Source organism: Spea bombifrons, chromosome 5, assembly GCF_027358695.1.
Source record: "Spea bombifrons isolate aSpeBom1 chromosome 5, aSpeBom1.2.pri, whole genome shotgun sequence".
NCBI classification, from domain to species: domain Eukaryota; kingdom Metazoa; phylum Chordata; class Amphibia; order Anura; family Pelobatidae; genus Spea; species Spea bombifrons.
Window position 1 is genome coordinate 92,476,859 of NC_071091.1, and position 16,055 is coordinate 92,492,913.

At 38.0% G+C, this 16,055-nt stretch overlaps 1 protein-coding gene across 1 annotated transcript; it reads left to right on the top strand.

Annotated features, from left to right (window-relative positions):
* Window positions 1–3,787: 3,787 nt before the first annotated feature.
* Window positions 3,788–8,576, top strand: LOC128496909 (carbonic anhydrase 3-like). Its single transcript, XM_053466737.1, has 7 exons — window positions 3,788–3,827; window positions 4,168–4,365; window positions 4,538–4,656; window positions 5,380–5,472; window positions 5,847–5,909; window positions 6,978–7,133; window positions 7,640–8,576. The coding sequence occupies exons 1-7, from the start codon at window positions 3,788–3,790 to the stop codon at window positions 7,757–7,759; spliced, it is 789 nt and encodes a 262-aa protein (XP_053322712.1). The 3' UTR covers window positions 7,760–8,576.
* The last annotated feature ends 7,479 nt before the right edge of the window (window positions 8,577–16,055 follow it).

Below are 16,055 nucleotides of genomic sequence, written 5' to 3' on the forward strand. Positions count from 1 at the left end.
ATATATATGTGTATATATATATATATATATATATATATATATATATGTGTGTGTGTTAATATTGTTGATTTTTTTGTCTAATTTTGGTGTTACTTTTAATAAAGTATTTTAACGTTTTTTTTTTTTTTGTTTTTTTTTTCTGTTTTGGCCAAGTGAATGCTGAATTTTTAGTTTCAGTCCAGAATTTTCATTTCGGTGCATCACTACTATATACTATGCCAGTCACTAAAGTGGTAAGCCTACACCACATCAATGTTTGGCTTAGTATATAGTGATAGGGGTTGTCAGTGTCTGGCTCAATGTATAGGCACACATTGACGGTGGTACCGTGTAATCCCTAAGCATATAATGTAACAAATATGCTGTACCCCTGTCAATGTTTGCCTAACCATAGAAACTATGCAGTTTTAAAGTGTGTGTGTGGGGGTGCCACATACAGGGTCTGCCACAGGTGCCAAATACTCTAGGTACGCCCCTGCATCATGCGGCTGTCAGACCCAATGGCCATGCCTCAGCTCCTCTTCCCACGTCTTAAAAGGGGTGTGATGAAGAGCTGAGGCATGCGGTGTGTGCACGCCGGCCACTTTAATTTCATTAGGCACTGGTGGAGTGACTGCCGCACGACGGCCGCTTTCAATGTCGCTCGCAGCCGCTTTGATGGTGCAATGGGCCAGTTGACTAGACTTGCCCCCCAGGCCTTAGGCTGCCAGCCCTCCCCTGCCTACAACTGGGTATTGGTAGGGGGGAGAGTGGGATTATAGGTGGGCTTTTTACCTTCCAACTTTCATTAATACTCTACCATACATTACATGGAATAAAAGGAAGAGTCACTCCCTATTTTTTTATTATCTTTTTTATTTCTTTAACTTATAGTATACAACCCAAACAAAAAGAATGTGTGTTATTGACCCAGTGTTATGGACTGCACTGTTTCCTGAACTTTTTGTTTTCTCTCAGTAAACATTTGCTATCACATCCAGCTTTCTCTGTGCTGTAAGCATTATGTGAAATCCGCATGATGTTGGAATGCCTTGTTAAGTATTAGTTTGGCAGAAGAGCTTTAATGGTTGAAATCCCTTTCCTAAGCTACTCTGTACTACTCTGGCCTTATTAGTTTATACCAAGTAAGACAAACACCAGCTGCTTTATGTCCCCTTACATAGCTGTGCCCTTGTTTTTAGAAATCCTTCCTGTACATTTCAGAGGTGCCAATAAGTCTGGGACATTACCTCACTGGACAACGGCATAAAAGCCGGATCGGCTAGATGCCCCATGAATACCATCCCTGAGATTACCATACTGTATGTCTCTTCTGTGAACAGTAGCTTTACGCCTAGGAATTCAAAATCAACCACAGATAAGTTAGATGTTCCAATGTAAAGTTTTAGCGTGTTCTTTCCAATATAAACAAGAATAAAGAGTCCAGTGAACTTTTAGAAAGTTACATATTTATCTGACAATGATTGCAAAACTGAAAGTGATCTAAGGAAAATGGCCTTAAAATCTCAATAACTAAAGATTTATTAACATAAATTGCTTATCATTAAGATTTAGTGCATAACACTTTTTTATTATTATTACCGTATTTTTTAAAATACATAAAATGCAGTGTTAGATTTGCAAAGAAATATAGAGTTACTTACAAACAATGTTCCATCTAATTTTTCTTAGTTGGCGTGCGCAGAAAATTTCTCTTGTGCAAAAAGTTTCACAGAGCAAAAATTTTGTGCGCACAATATCCACGCCGCATAAAGTTTCAAAAAAATTATAATTTTTTTCTTTTTTTGGGAAAAACTGTTGTGCGCACAATTTTTGGACATGTGTGCTCTCTAAAAAAGCTATGTGCGCACGCACAAGCGCACAGCTTAGAGGGAACACTGCTTACAAGCCATTGTGTGTTAGCTTGTATAAATGAAACTAATATTTATTAATGAATTGTCATACATTTCAAAACATTATCCACTGTATCAGATACAAAATATATTTGAATTTCTTTTTATTGCCATTTAATTGATGTTTAATTGACTGCTATTTAATTAATTAATGAATGTATAATTAAACAGTAGCATAAGGTTACTTAACTATAATTTAACTTATAATTTACTTTAACTGTAATTTAATGTTATTTAATGTATTTTTGTATATTATTGCGAAGGAATCAATTACATTACAATGTATTTATACAGTATCAGCAGATTCCATAATGCGATTACAATAGTGAATAGTGAACATTAAAGATGATTCTACAATAAAAAGACATTTATATATATATTTAATAGTATATTGGGTTCACAAATTACAAGTACATCGAACAAAAACCCAAAAAATTATGCTAGCAAAACTTTCCTTCCACTCTAGAGCAAACAGTACATTTTTCCGTCCCTGTGATGGAGAGATGCATCTATGCTTTTCTTCATCTATGGAGCCTGTTTTAACGAGAGATTAGTAAGGAGCAATGGGTGGCCAGGAGGCAGGTGGGTAATTGGTCCCTGAGCCGCTCCAAAATTCATAAAAAGGGACAGGTCCAACTCGGACTGGGCCACTGGCTGAGGCTGGAACACAGCAGGGTCATGTAACGCAATGCTATGTGAATCCACGGTGAAAGTGCAGCTGCTAACACACAATGTGCGAGCAGCTAGAATGAAATCTCTGGGAAGCTAAAGGGGTGAGGGAGGCAGGGAAGGAGAGAGTTTGAGATTTGATCAGGGAGTTAGGGAGTCAGTATGTTCCGTATGTATATGTGCATGTTAGAGTGAATGTGTTAGCATGCGTGCGTAAGTGTGTTAGCATGAGCATCTATGCATCTATGAGTAAGTGTGTGTTAGCATGAGTGTGTGTGTGTTGGTTGGTAGAGGGAGTGTGTTAGCATGAGGGTGTATGTGTAAGTGTGTGTTGGCATAAATGTGTATGTGTACGTGTGTCTGTTAGCATTAGTGTTTATTTCTAAGAGTTTGTGTTAGCATGAGTGCATAAGTATAGATGTGTGCATTAACATGAGTGCATAAAGAGTATGTAAATGGTCACAAAAGGGTTCAACTGGTTGAAAAATAAGGAGTATAGTACTGTTTTAAGAAATAATTGTTATGCTAAAAGCTGTGATGTTTCACTTTAAGTATATCATATTTGTGTATAACACCACTACGGAAACCGTTGGTGCTATATAAAAGTGACTAAACAAAGAATACTATTTGCAGGGGAAGTTACTTCTGAAATGACAACTATTTCTGTTGGCAACTAAAATTTGTTGATGATTTTCCAGGCCTGCGCATGTATTTGTGTGTGGATGAAGATTACAATTTATACCTCTTTATTGGGGATCAGTCTCAGTTTCAGCGTCTATGTTCCCAAAATGACACATTGAACTTATAAATGTACTAATCATGGATGTGATAATCTTTTCAAATATTAAGCGCTTGGGTGACACATTTTATCACATCATCTGAGATGATTCAGTTACTGTCAGTATTTCAGTATCTATGCCTCCTTGTTGTTGGCTTCTATCTTTTACATGTAATCAGATTAGGTATAATGTTCCAGCTCTTTCCAAAACTAGGAAGGGATCATAATATTTAGAGCTGTGCCCCCCAGGGGAGAAGGGCTTGTTAGTTAAGATAACATTTTCATTGTCTCATTCTCCACCCCAGAGAAGGCAGGACCTCAAACGATCTTGGCTACAGGGTTTAGTAGGTCTATAAATGACTTTGTTACAGTTTCCAAACACCCATATCATCCAAGTTCTGCATCAAGCGTTGTTTTATAGCAGGAGAGAATAACAAAAGTAACCAATATGTCCCGAAGATATGATTGGGGATATGCCAGTCACAATGGTATGTTTTATAATATTGTTATAATCATTGATGTTTCTGTTATTTTGAGGGGTAGTCTTTGTTAAAGCAGATATAATGTTGTTTATCACTTCTTTTTTAAATAAAGCAATATATATATTTAACACCCATATGTATACCATGAGAATAGACATCCTACATTCCCTTTCACAAATGTTGTATGATTACTCAAATAGTTTAAGTGATTTATCATGTTCTGATTTATCATGTTTATTTCTTTATGTGTATCTTAATTTATGCAATCTAGTGGTTTATCTGCTAGAATCATGTAATGTTCGTTGCAAAAAGCTGCAAAAAGCATTAAATTACTTTTCTGTTTTAGGGCCAGATCAATGGCCTTATTATTTTCCAGCTGCTAATGGAGACCGCCAATCCCCTATAGAATTGCACACCAGGTATATTAAACATGATGGTAGCCTTCGACCCTGGACAGTTACCTACAACCCATCAACTTCACTAACTATCGTTAATGATGGAACCACTTGTAGGGTTGTTTTTGACGACACGACTGACAAATCAGGTGAGCTTTCTTCCTTTGTGATAAACATGGTTTATCACATATAAATAATAACTACTTATTACTTGGTAAAATTGATAACTTATCAAAAACATAGTTTGTTCATTGATATTGTTGCACATGCATTGTAAAGAAAATGTAAATGTGTAAAATAGTTGCTTTCTGTCTGATTTAGTACTAAAAGGTGGCCCTCTTACTGGGACTTACAGACTACGGCATATTCAGTTTCACTGGGGCTCTACTGACGACCATGGATCGGAACATGTTATAGATGGCCTTAGATATGCAGGAGAGGTAATTCACATATATTGTTGACAAACTATTGTGTAATTAGACAGGGCCGGTACAAACATTTGTAGATTTCTAGAAAACAAGGGGAAGAGATAAGTTAGCTTGACAAGTCCTATGTTTTGAGTACAGGAGGGTTATTTATAGAAAGCAATTTTGGTACAAAGTTTTCAAAGTGGTCTTATTACCATAGCAACCAATAGTATTCCCCTAACAGCAGGCTGCTATTGTCATTTCAGTTTCTATAATTTTGCACCAAAATTGCTCTTTATAAATCATTTTCAATGCACCAAAGATAGTTGGAAGTTGCTTTTGGCTGAGCAGGATGGTGCTTATTAAAGATTTATCCACTTTAGACACAAAACATGTATTCACATGTCATACATCTATGGTTTCATGCTGCTATGTGCTATGTATGTGCTATGTATATTTACTAAATGTCATTTATCACCAGTACATTTAATGAATTCTGTATGTTTGTGCAAAAACATCTTATCTTATTCCAAAGAATATCCTTGGAGATGCTGATTTGAATTGTGTTAAAATCTAATACCCTCCATTAGTTCCAGTGATAGACCCTTTCACCATCACCATCTTCCACAGAGCACTCGTAACACTTACTGCGATAGAGAGATGGCTGTACAATTACAACTGCCAAAGTGGCTAAACTTTCAATTAACTTTTCACATTTTGTGCTTATTTAACTCAAACCATACCGTTTTTCTTTAGATACATTTTATTCATTGGAATTCAAAGTATGACAACATTACAGAAGCGAAGAAGCAGCCTGATGGAGTGGCAATACTTGCAGTGTTTTTAAAGGTAAAAAGCTACTCAAAGATAAATAAAATTTATAAAATGTGGTCTTTCAAACTAATAAAGTAGGATGCATCGAGAATTAAACTGACAGAAACTGGATATAGACACTTTCATTGTCATTGAAACTGGATATAGACACTTTCATCTTCCCAAATTATATATATATATATATATATATGCCACAATATGAAATTGTAGTTCTCTCTGCTAAGCAAATGACATATGTCTGGAGGTCCTGCCAGCTTCCAGAGTGTTCTCTTGATTTCAGAAGTGTCAAGTGTCATTCAAGATGTCAACACTACCATGTGGTATTTTAAAATATTAGCTATTTTAAAACAAACAAAAACCACTACTTCAACATTCTTTTTTTATTCCAGGTTGGAAAAGCTAAGCCTCATTTGAAGTTAATTCTGGAAGCATTGGACTGCATAAAGGCAAAGGTAACATTTTTTGTTTTTCTGAATGATGTTTGAATGTTGTGTAACATTGATTATAATGCATAATGTTATATGTTTTCTAATTGGCTTGCTGGTGAGATTGATAAATAAGAGCAGATAATAAAAACTAACCAGTGAATTTTCTACTCCAACAAGTTGCGCTGAACAGGTTGGCCAGACCTGTCTATAAAATAACTGTCCATGAAACACACAGACGTATAAGGCTGCATGATCCTTCTAAAGTAGTGCCGAATTGTATTTTCCAGTTTGGAGGTAAACTATAAATGGGCTGCAAGATCATGGACATAACTGGGAATTGGCCGACAAGCTCTGGGAATCCAAGTTAATTATTGGGGATTATTGCTGGTAGGTTCCAGAAGGGAAAGTTCAAGATGGTAGAAAAGAAATAGGTAGTAGATTGGTAAAAAGATTGAGAGAGCAAAGGTCTCTGGATGGATGAGGCTGTTGTGAAATGTGGGAAGGAGTGAGAGACCAGCATAACAGGTCCTGGTCAGAGGAAATGGGAGAGGTGTTAGAGAATGTTCAGATTGAGCACAATCTAGAAAAAATAAAGTCCAGAGTGTGTATTGTGAGTACTGTGTGATACCAAAGAAAGAGATAATTGAGAGGAATTTAGAGGCTACAGAGCTCATAATATATTGAAGTCACCAAGGATGAGACGGGGGACAAAGTACAGGAAGCTCATAAACCATAGAAGTCATCAAGGAAGAGATTAGCAGGACAAGGGGGCAGTATAAAACAGCAGTGCTTTGTGGTGTGGATTCAATAGATAGATATCATGAACCTCAAAACAGGAGAATGAGCAGTAGAAATATGTTAAACAGTGCAAGTTGGCACCACCCTTTGTGTCATCAGGTCTGGGAGTATTATCTGAAGGCCACCATAGGAGAGACCAGCAGAGGTAGCAGCGTTAGAGCAGGATGGCCAAATTTCTGTTTAAGTAAGGTGGCTCAAGGAACTAGAAATAAAATGATTGTGCATGGCTATTACAGAAACCTTATTTTTAACCACGTGGGATGCAAATTATGGTTTTCATTTAATCTTTCATAGGGAAAGAAAGCCCATTTCACGGACTTTGATCCCACAGTTTTGTTTCCTACTTCACATGATTACTGGACGTACCAAGGGTCCTTTACCGCCCCCCCATGTGAAGAGTGTGTCACCTGGCTGCTCCTGAGAGAACCGATCACAGCTAGCACCGAACAGGTAAAAGTAATTGTACTATCCCTAAATGTACAAACGTAGGGGAGAACAATACAGGTAGACATTCATGGTGGCACCTTATAGGTTGATAAAACATTTGTTTAGGACCACTGGAAATGTATAGACCCACCACGTTGGATGGTGTGTTGACTTCTAATCACATGTGAAACAGATCCAGTAAATATTTAACTGTTGTTTAAATGTTTCTTTTTAAACAAATATCTAGAAATCTACACATCATTCTCTCCTTCTGTATTATTAAACATTGCTTGAAGGTACAGATAATAGCCCCTTTTTACTTACATTTCCCCAAAAACCTAAAACTAGCTTGGTTGTTGCTACGCCAGCAATGGACATTCAACATAACTATAGAATTGCTGCTTCCAGATTGACTCCAGAGGTAGTGCATTAACACAGAATTGGATATATTATATTATCACACAGTTTGGCTGTAGAAAATGAACTCGTCGAGTCTCTTTTTTTCCGCTGATGCTAATTTCTTGTTGCAGATGGAAAAATTCAGGGGCCTCTGTTCAAGCATGGCGTGTGAACCAGCCTGTCACCTGGTGGACAACTTCCGCCCACCTCAGCCATTGAAAGGGAGAGAAGTTAGAGCGTCCTTTGATTAAGCTCGGTATTGTGGGAATCATTGTGACGATTACCCAAAATGAAATGAAAACAAATTATTTTGCATGTAGCTATGCACCCAGCCTAACTAAATAGATTGGGAAAGAAAACAAATGGGTCTAGACACTAAAAGGAAAGTTGACAGGAGAGTTTACAGGAAATTTGTGATTTCCATGCCATAACTCCACTATACATTATGAAGGGCTAACCATAAAACCATTCTTCTCAACCATTAAATTACACATTATACAGGGCCAACTCAGCCCTTCTTGCTGAGAAATCTGCCAGTGCAGTTGAAACATACACTCTTCAAAACTCTCCTGCCATCCCTCCCTATAGTGAATATACCGTATACAGTCAGCCATGTATTTGCCCGCCCGCGTGCATCCAATTTATTGTTTTAAAACTTATGCATTAGCTTCTTTTGTGCTTCATTATAGCTCTCAACTTTTGCTTGTGAATATTATAATTGAATGCAAAATATTATTCTGAGCAACAACAAGCAAGGAGTAAAATCAATCTCTGCTCCACTAAAAAAAATTATAAATAATGGAATGAGAAAATGTATTTTCATGCACTTGAGAAAGTTATTGTTAATGGAGACTTGACATGCTTTAATTAATATTAAAGTATCGCTCACTGAGGGAAATGTATCGTATGAAGAGGTGATGTGTAAGTGATGCCTTTGCTAGATGTGTTTCAGGATTTCAGTCTCGCTCCCTTCTATAGTGTTACATAAACATCAGAAAATCCTAAGAAATCACAGCAGAATTTCCTAGCACTTAGGTGCTTTAGTGTTTAGAACACACATATCTCCAAGAGGTTTTACTCTGACACTTCAGATATATTATGCACATTATATGTACCCCTTTTTTAACTGTTTTAATCTAATAAACTGTTATCTGATCAGCAATGAATGCCTCTTTAGGCCATTGATCATCATATCTGGTTTCGCCCTGGAGAGCTCTGAGAGAAGCGCCGCTTCTCTGGTTCGATACCCGAATCCTCTGGGTCGCAGGAGCGGGGCCCTAACAACTAACTACACGCCCATTTCCCTTTATACGGGGGTGTTTCTTGTGATGTCAGCGGGAACACCCACTGATGTCAGCAGGACCGCCCACTGATATCAGTGTCCAGTCCTGGCCTCGTCACACAAGGGTAGACTCCGGGTAGTCGGACTCCACAAGTTCCCAGGTATGCTGATGATAGATCAGTCTCACTGATCTCAGTCAGTGACCTTCTCTGGTGGGTGTGTATTTTAGTTTATAGTAGTTTAGGTTGGGAAAAAATCCGCGTCCATCAAACTCAACCCTTTTCCCTAATCTTTGTTTACCGCCATTGATCCAAAAGAAGGCAAAAAAAAACCACTTATGTCAGCAATTTCAAATTGTGCTTTCAATGGGGAAAAATGTCCTTCTTGACTCCAAATGGCAATCTGATTTCTCCTTGGATCAACAAGCACTAAATAAATATGAATTCCTATACTATCATACATAGCCCTCTATGCTCTGCTTCATTAAAAAGTATCCAGGCCCCTTTTTAAGGCATCTAATCTACCTGCATATTATACACAGGTGTGCATTATACCTTAGACTTTACAGGTAATTTCCCTTTATGATGCAAACAGTAGCCTATTATAACACCCTAATGCCATATTAATAAAGCTTAACAAATAATCTAACATTGTCATTTACCTTATTGGATACCAGCAGTCATGCAATAAATATATGAAATACATGAAATAAAATGTTAAAAAAGAATGTTTGCTAAATTATTTGTTGCCTGGCTTAGCAGTTGCAAAACACATACAACCGCATCTTTCCACCATCTTTATCCCTTTCTTCCAGGGCCAAAAAGTATTTCCATCTGCAGTTTTTTAATGTAAGTCTTTCTCAGTGTACACATTACCATTGCTCTATGCATGGTGTATCTGCAAGCTGGAAGTTTTCTTGCATTGCACCCCAACCCTGCTGACTCTATAAACTCTAAAGACATCTAGCTTTAGAGAATCCCTGTTAGAAAAGGGTTAATTAACAGAAGGTGCAGTGCTGTCCGATGGTAGCAAAACTCCAGTTCCCTGCATCGTATAAATGAATAATAGTAGGGTAAAATATTACATATACAACCCTGATATGGTCGTCTACACATTCATTTACTGCCACTAGATGGCAGCATAGCACTTTATACCTGACAGTTCCCTGGCATGCATACAAACACACACAGACACATTTGTTTGCCATGTTATTACTCAGATACAACCACAAAACTTAGCTAATTACATAAATACCTACCTTTTTTCACATGGTAAACAAAATGTAACCACAAATAATGAAAATAATAATAATATGCAAGAGTATAGAGTTTTAATATTCTCAGTCCACAGAACATGTCACACACTGCTCATTCTCTGTTGAAAACATTTTTTGTCATTAATTTGAGTCAGCAGCTTTCTTGTATTTTTCTATTGCCTCTCAGAAGAAGAGATGGATATTAAAGGGGAACCAATGGTCACTTTTGCGAATGCTTCAACCCCAAGACATTTTGCCATTTTGCAGGAATTTCCTTATGAATACCGAACCCATGCATTCTCAAAGTATGACATGTGAGGTGAAAAAAGCCAACATACCAAACCTTTTTGCCAATTATAAGCAACAACCATTTGTTGTTTTACACAACACCTAATGTTAATTTATTTTTTATTGTGCAATTCACAAACAATCTGTGTGATGTAAAATCACTGTACTGACACCTGGTGGCCTAGATGGGAAATTCAACACGGGCTTCGTAAATTATTTGGATAAAGGTATATTCTATATTAATTACCGTATTGGCTCGGATATAGGCCGCCCCCGTATATAGGCCGCACCCTAAAAGTTAAGTGCTTTTTTAAAGAAAAAGTTTTTTTTTTTAAAAAAGCACCAAAAAAAATATGCTGCCACTCTGTCCCCCCCCCGAGATATGCTGCCACTGTCCTCCCCCCCGAGATACGCTGCCGCTGTCCTCCCTCCCCGAGATACGCTGCCGCTGCCCTCCCTCCCCGAGATACGCTGCCGCTGCCCTCCCTCCCCGAGATACGCTGCCGCTGTCCTCCCTCCCCGCGATACGCTGCCCTCCCTCCCCGCGATACGCTGCCGCTGTCCTCCTCTGCCCCCCCCCTCCTCGACTTACCGGAGCAGACTCCCGGGTGTCTTGCGGGGCCGGCGAGGGACATCTACGCAATACGCGTATGCAACTTCCGGTACCGGTACCGGAAGGTGCATGCGCGTATTGCGTAGATGTCTCCCGCCGGCCCCGCAAGACAACCGGGAGTCTGCTCCGGTAAGTCGGGGGTGGGCAGAGGTAAAACGCTTAGATAACCTCCCGTGCCGGCACCCCCCCCCCCCCCGTGGGAAGTGCTGGCAGGGGAGGCTGTCTGAGCGTATCGGAGAGTAGGATGCAGGTCCCCTGCACCGCTGCGGGGGATCTGTATCTTAACCCCGCTGCCTGCCCGGCGCCCGGGACTGCATGTCCCGGGCGTCGGGCGCTAGACCCCGAATATAGGCCGCACCCCCACTTTAAAGACTGAAAGTGGGGGAAAAAAGTGCGGCCTATATTCGAGCCAATACGGTAATTACTATTAAATGAGGCAAAATCGAATTGAGGCATTTTATTTATGCAAAACACATGTAGTTTTCCAATTTTAACATGACATTTGTCACCATGATCTTAGAGGTTTTACAGACCTGGAAGAAAAAATTCAATAATGAAAAAAATAATAAATCAGCACTTTAATGTACTTTTTATTTCGCAGAGGCTCCCATGCAAAAAAATCATTTCTGCAGTTGCTCATGTCCCAGGCAGAGTGAGGTTCATGCCGCTTTACGACATGTGATGCGACAGCACCTTCAATATTTCATCACTTGTTTCTGTTCCTGTGAAAGCTACGATGGAAGCGCACACATACAAGTTAAGGTCTCCACATTATATTTTGGGGAAGAATTTTTTATTTTCGATCTATAATAATTTTCCCATTCTTAGAATTAATTTACATAATTTTCTATCCAGATAATCTAATTTTCCTGTTATATATCAGCCTCCCATCACATCCCAAAACCTTTTAAAATCTTGGATTTTCTCCCATTTTGAACCTGTTCCAGGGGATGTTTTTTAGGTATAAAGATATCATCAATTCAAACTATAATGTCCATAGCCATGTCCTTTAACCCTCAAAACACATACATATCATCTCAAAAGGTTTCCTTTATCATGGCCATTTTGTATTCCAATCTCTATAGCTGGATATGTATTTATATGGATAAACAATACATACCCAGACCATCATATAAAACCTTTTTATAGGGCAACTCACCTTAAACTCACTGTAAACTGACACTTTGGCCACAGTTCCAAAATTCAATGCCGATATTATAGAAATATTTTGTAGGATAGTAAGATTTTATTTACAGAAAGACAACTCTATAAAGAAAAAAAATATGCTACATACACTCACCTGCCTTTCAATACAGAGAAAGGGGTTTATTCACTAAATGGAGAGTTTTCAGGTGAATCAGCTCTTTGACTTCACCATACATGATGAAGAGCCAACTTTCTGCTGCAGGAAGACCTGGCTGGTCCTATATAATTTATAGTTAAATCAGCAAGATTTCTTCAATGTCTCCTTTTACATTGCATTATACAGGGCCAGCTTGACCCTTTAAGGTAGAAAAACATGCAAGTCTTGGCCCTTGCATGCAAACTCACCTGCTAACTCTTCCATTGGGGAATATGATAAAGGAGTGTCCCAAAAAGCAGGCAGACTCTCCAGAACCAAAGAGAAGTCTGCAGATAGGTGATATTATATTTATAACATGTTTATAGAAGCTTAATCAGTCCCCTCACCCCCCAAGATAACAAACTGGTTTGTTTTAGACGCCATGCAAAACTATATACTATATAAAAAAAAGCAATAATTTATAATTCCCAGTATTGTTCTTTTAAATGCAATATATTATTCAATATTTAATAATAATACTATTTGAGATATTTTGGTTTGTTTTCCATTCGTCAAGCTTCATTTTTGTTTCCTAATTGACTGAGTTAATTGCATACTATATGTACATAAGGGCTCATAAATTGAGAAAACGGCACCAAAACACTAGTATTTGTACGGTTGAAGACTGATAGTGGGAAATGCTGGTTAATTCCAGCCTAAAGTGGGAAAGAGGTAATTTCATCTAAAACTGTTTACGACCAGAGTCAATATCACTTGGGAGGAAATACTAATAACAGTGGTACTTACCAAACCAAGGTTCAATAGTGGGGTACATTATCGGAGAAATGGGGTTCTAGGATTACATAGTTAAAAACTATGGGGCACAAGAGAAGTGCATAGTCTGCTTTATAGGAAATCCAGCCGAAACCAGGCAACATAACAGTAATACACTTACTGTAGGACTACAATGACCTTAAAGGGGAAAATGACAGAGGAAACATCTGGACAGCGACATTCAATAAGTCAGGAAGCCACTGTGACTCTTGCTGCAACATGCATTGATAATTTAATACCTGCATTATTTGTTTTAATACATGTATTGATTTCATTTTTAGACATTTGCTGTATAACCTTCTTTCAGGATTTTCATTTTGCTTGCTCTTCAATCTCTAACTACCTGTCAGCTCTTGCTTTTGTGACAAGTATTCCTGGAAACATTGGGAGAGGTTTGGGTGTTCAATAAAACTAAGAATGGTGTTTATATTACTGCATTTAGTTAGAAAAGTATTAAATATAGTAAGAAAAAAGACAAAAAAGTTTGTGAGTTTTAATTGCAGGATCACATAGTAACCTTAATTATGTAGTAATATAGACCTTGGCTGTCCCTCCACATTGTAGAGAGGGATAATGGTTTTGGTCAACAATATGGTGTTGTGTTGTGGGACTTCTATAAATTATTTCTATAATTATTTATTGAGGCACTTACAAGATGCCTAAGCTTTATCTATTTTGTTTGTGATATAATCTAAGTCTACTCAGGGCATGAAATAATTATATTATACCTTGGAATTTCTTGCCCAGGGAATGTCCAACTGCGGAAGCTAACACCAATGTGTGTTCTGCAACATTCCCAGAGTACAGTGAATGGTATTTTCTCCTTGTGACTTCTTTTAGTGAAAGAAAAGAGAAATAATACATTGTATATTGGTGTTAGAAATAATAACCTTTCCACTCATCTGCTGGATAGATTAAAAAAAGACATTCTGTTGTTTTCCCAAAGAAGTGTGAGAAGAACTTGGTCTTCTTGTCTGGTAGACTTGGGATAAGATAATGTGGATATGAAATATATAAAAAATATATATATATATATATAAAACTGTCAAAAACAAGTAATATAGCATTAAATACTTTTTATGAAGCGGCACTATTAAAATCAAAGTAAAGTGGTCGTTTGTGTCAATGTTTTATAGGGTTTTTTTTATGCAGAGGGCTTGTTAAAACACAACACAGATGCAGGGTTTCGCTGCCAGGGCGTAGTGGTCGCCAGCACACATCCCACATTTAATTTAATTCTATAACCTTAGAAATCTCATTTCAGAAGAACAAAAATCATTTTAGTTATTTTAAATCCTTACAGAGCTAGTGAAAGAGTGCACGTTGAAAAATCACAGATTTAATTCCCTGGGGCGTGAGTAGCTATGAGTAATACTTGTAGTTGCTGATACTTTGGCTCATGCTATAATACACCCTTTTACAAGTGCTACTTAAATATTAGTTAACTTGCACTTTGTGAACTTTATTTAACTGGAAAAGCTGGCGGTAGATGGACAATCAGAGCTGTTGCGATAAGTGAAGATAGTTTTTCTGAGCTGGAATAGGATCTACCCAACCTTAGCCAGAAAGTGAAATGATTAACACAAACCCCAATCCAAAGGACAACAAGGACACAGCATAGTTTAAATAGTTCAGCAGTTGTGTTTATTTTCAATTCACTCACTGCATTAACACTGATATCCATCCAACGCAAAATAACAATATGCAAACACTCACTGCTATTATTTTTTTTTTTTAAATACTGTGTAAAATATACACACCCATGTTGTTAAGGAAAGCTGTGTTAATCAAGTGGTTTTTTAAACCCAAGGTTGTTCTTTCCTTCACCATGTAAAAACGTCAATGTCAGTTCTCCAAACTAACAAAGTAAGTCCACAGTTGAAACTGGGCTTCTGATCTTTCACTAGGACTGCACTCCTTTCCCGTATAGCAGTAGGCAGCAGAAGCTGGAGTGAAGCGTGGAATCTTCGTGATCATCCTCAAAAGAGGGGACATGATGGACTACCACAAAAAACTACATTGTGCATACCATGTAAAGAAAGAGTTGTTATCCCCAGCCCATGGGTGGCATGCAATTTAAATAATTAATCTGCCAGCCACAGGCCAAGCCAGAAAGTAAAGAATGAGGGGGTCCAAAACATCATCTAGTGTACTTATCAGTACTGTTGATGAGGTGAGTGGACCCCTCACTGTCGATGAGAAGCCAGGTGGACCAAGTCTGGGGGCTTTAAACCACATACTTAGAATTCAATGTCTCCTCAGCCTTGAGGCCAGAAAACCAAACTCTTTTTTTCATTATTACTCACTTGATCTTAGCCAAAAGTCGTAGAACATATTACTACATTTAAAATGTATCCATTAGAGCAAGCAACTATTACAATTAGGCTATCAATCTTATTTTAGGAATATGATATGATATACTGAATATACAGGTACGGTTCCAAGAAAAGATGAAGTCTTAAGTAGAAGGTGATACCTTTTATTAAGCAACATAGACAAAGTTTTCAGGACTCCAGAGGTCTCTTCCAAATAAATGATACAATTATAATAACAAACGACAATTCAAAGTCCATGGACTCTTTAGGAAAACAAAGGTTCTGGTTAGATCGGTTTGTAATTCTTAGATGGTTTTCACGGTTTTGCCACTAGAGGGCAGAAGAAAACTAGAATAATCTTATAATCCTACGCTTATCAAAAGAAGAAAAAAAACCGAAGCTCAGCTCAGTCTCAGAAATCCGAGGGCAATGATTTATTACAATGAATCACATTATGTATTATTTTTGGAACGTGAGACGCAGAGGGAGGCGAGGTAGGTCCTTACAAGCTTGATGTCTACTCGGGGAAGCATGGATGCTGTGTGTTTAGGGGTAAAAGCTGTGCTGCATCAAGTAGGGGCAATGCGGGTTTCAAGCCTTAATGCGATGTGATATAGGATGAGAAGCACTGGTGGAGATCATAGAGGGGGAGGGCCAGGGTTTATAGAAAGGAGAAGA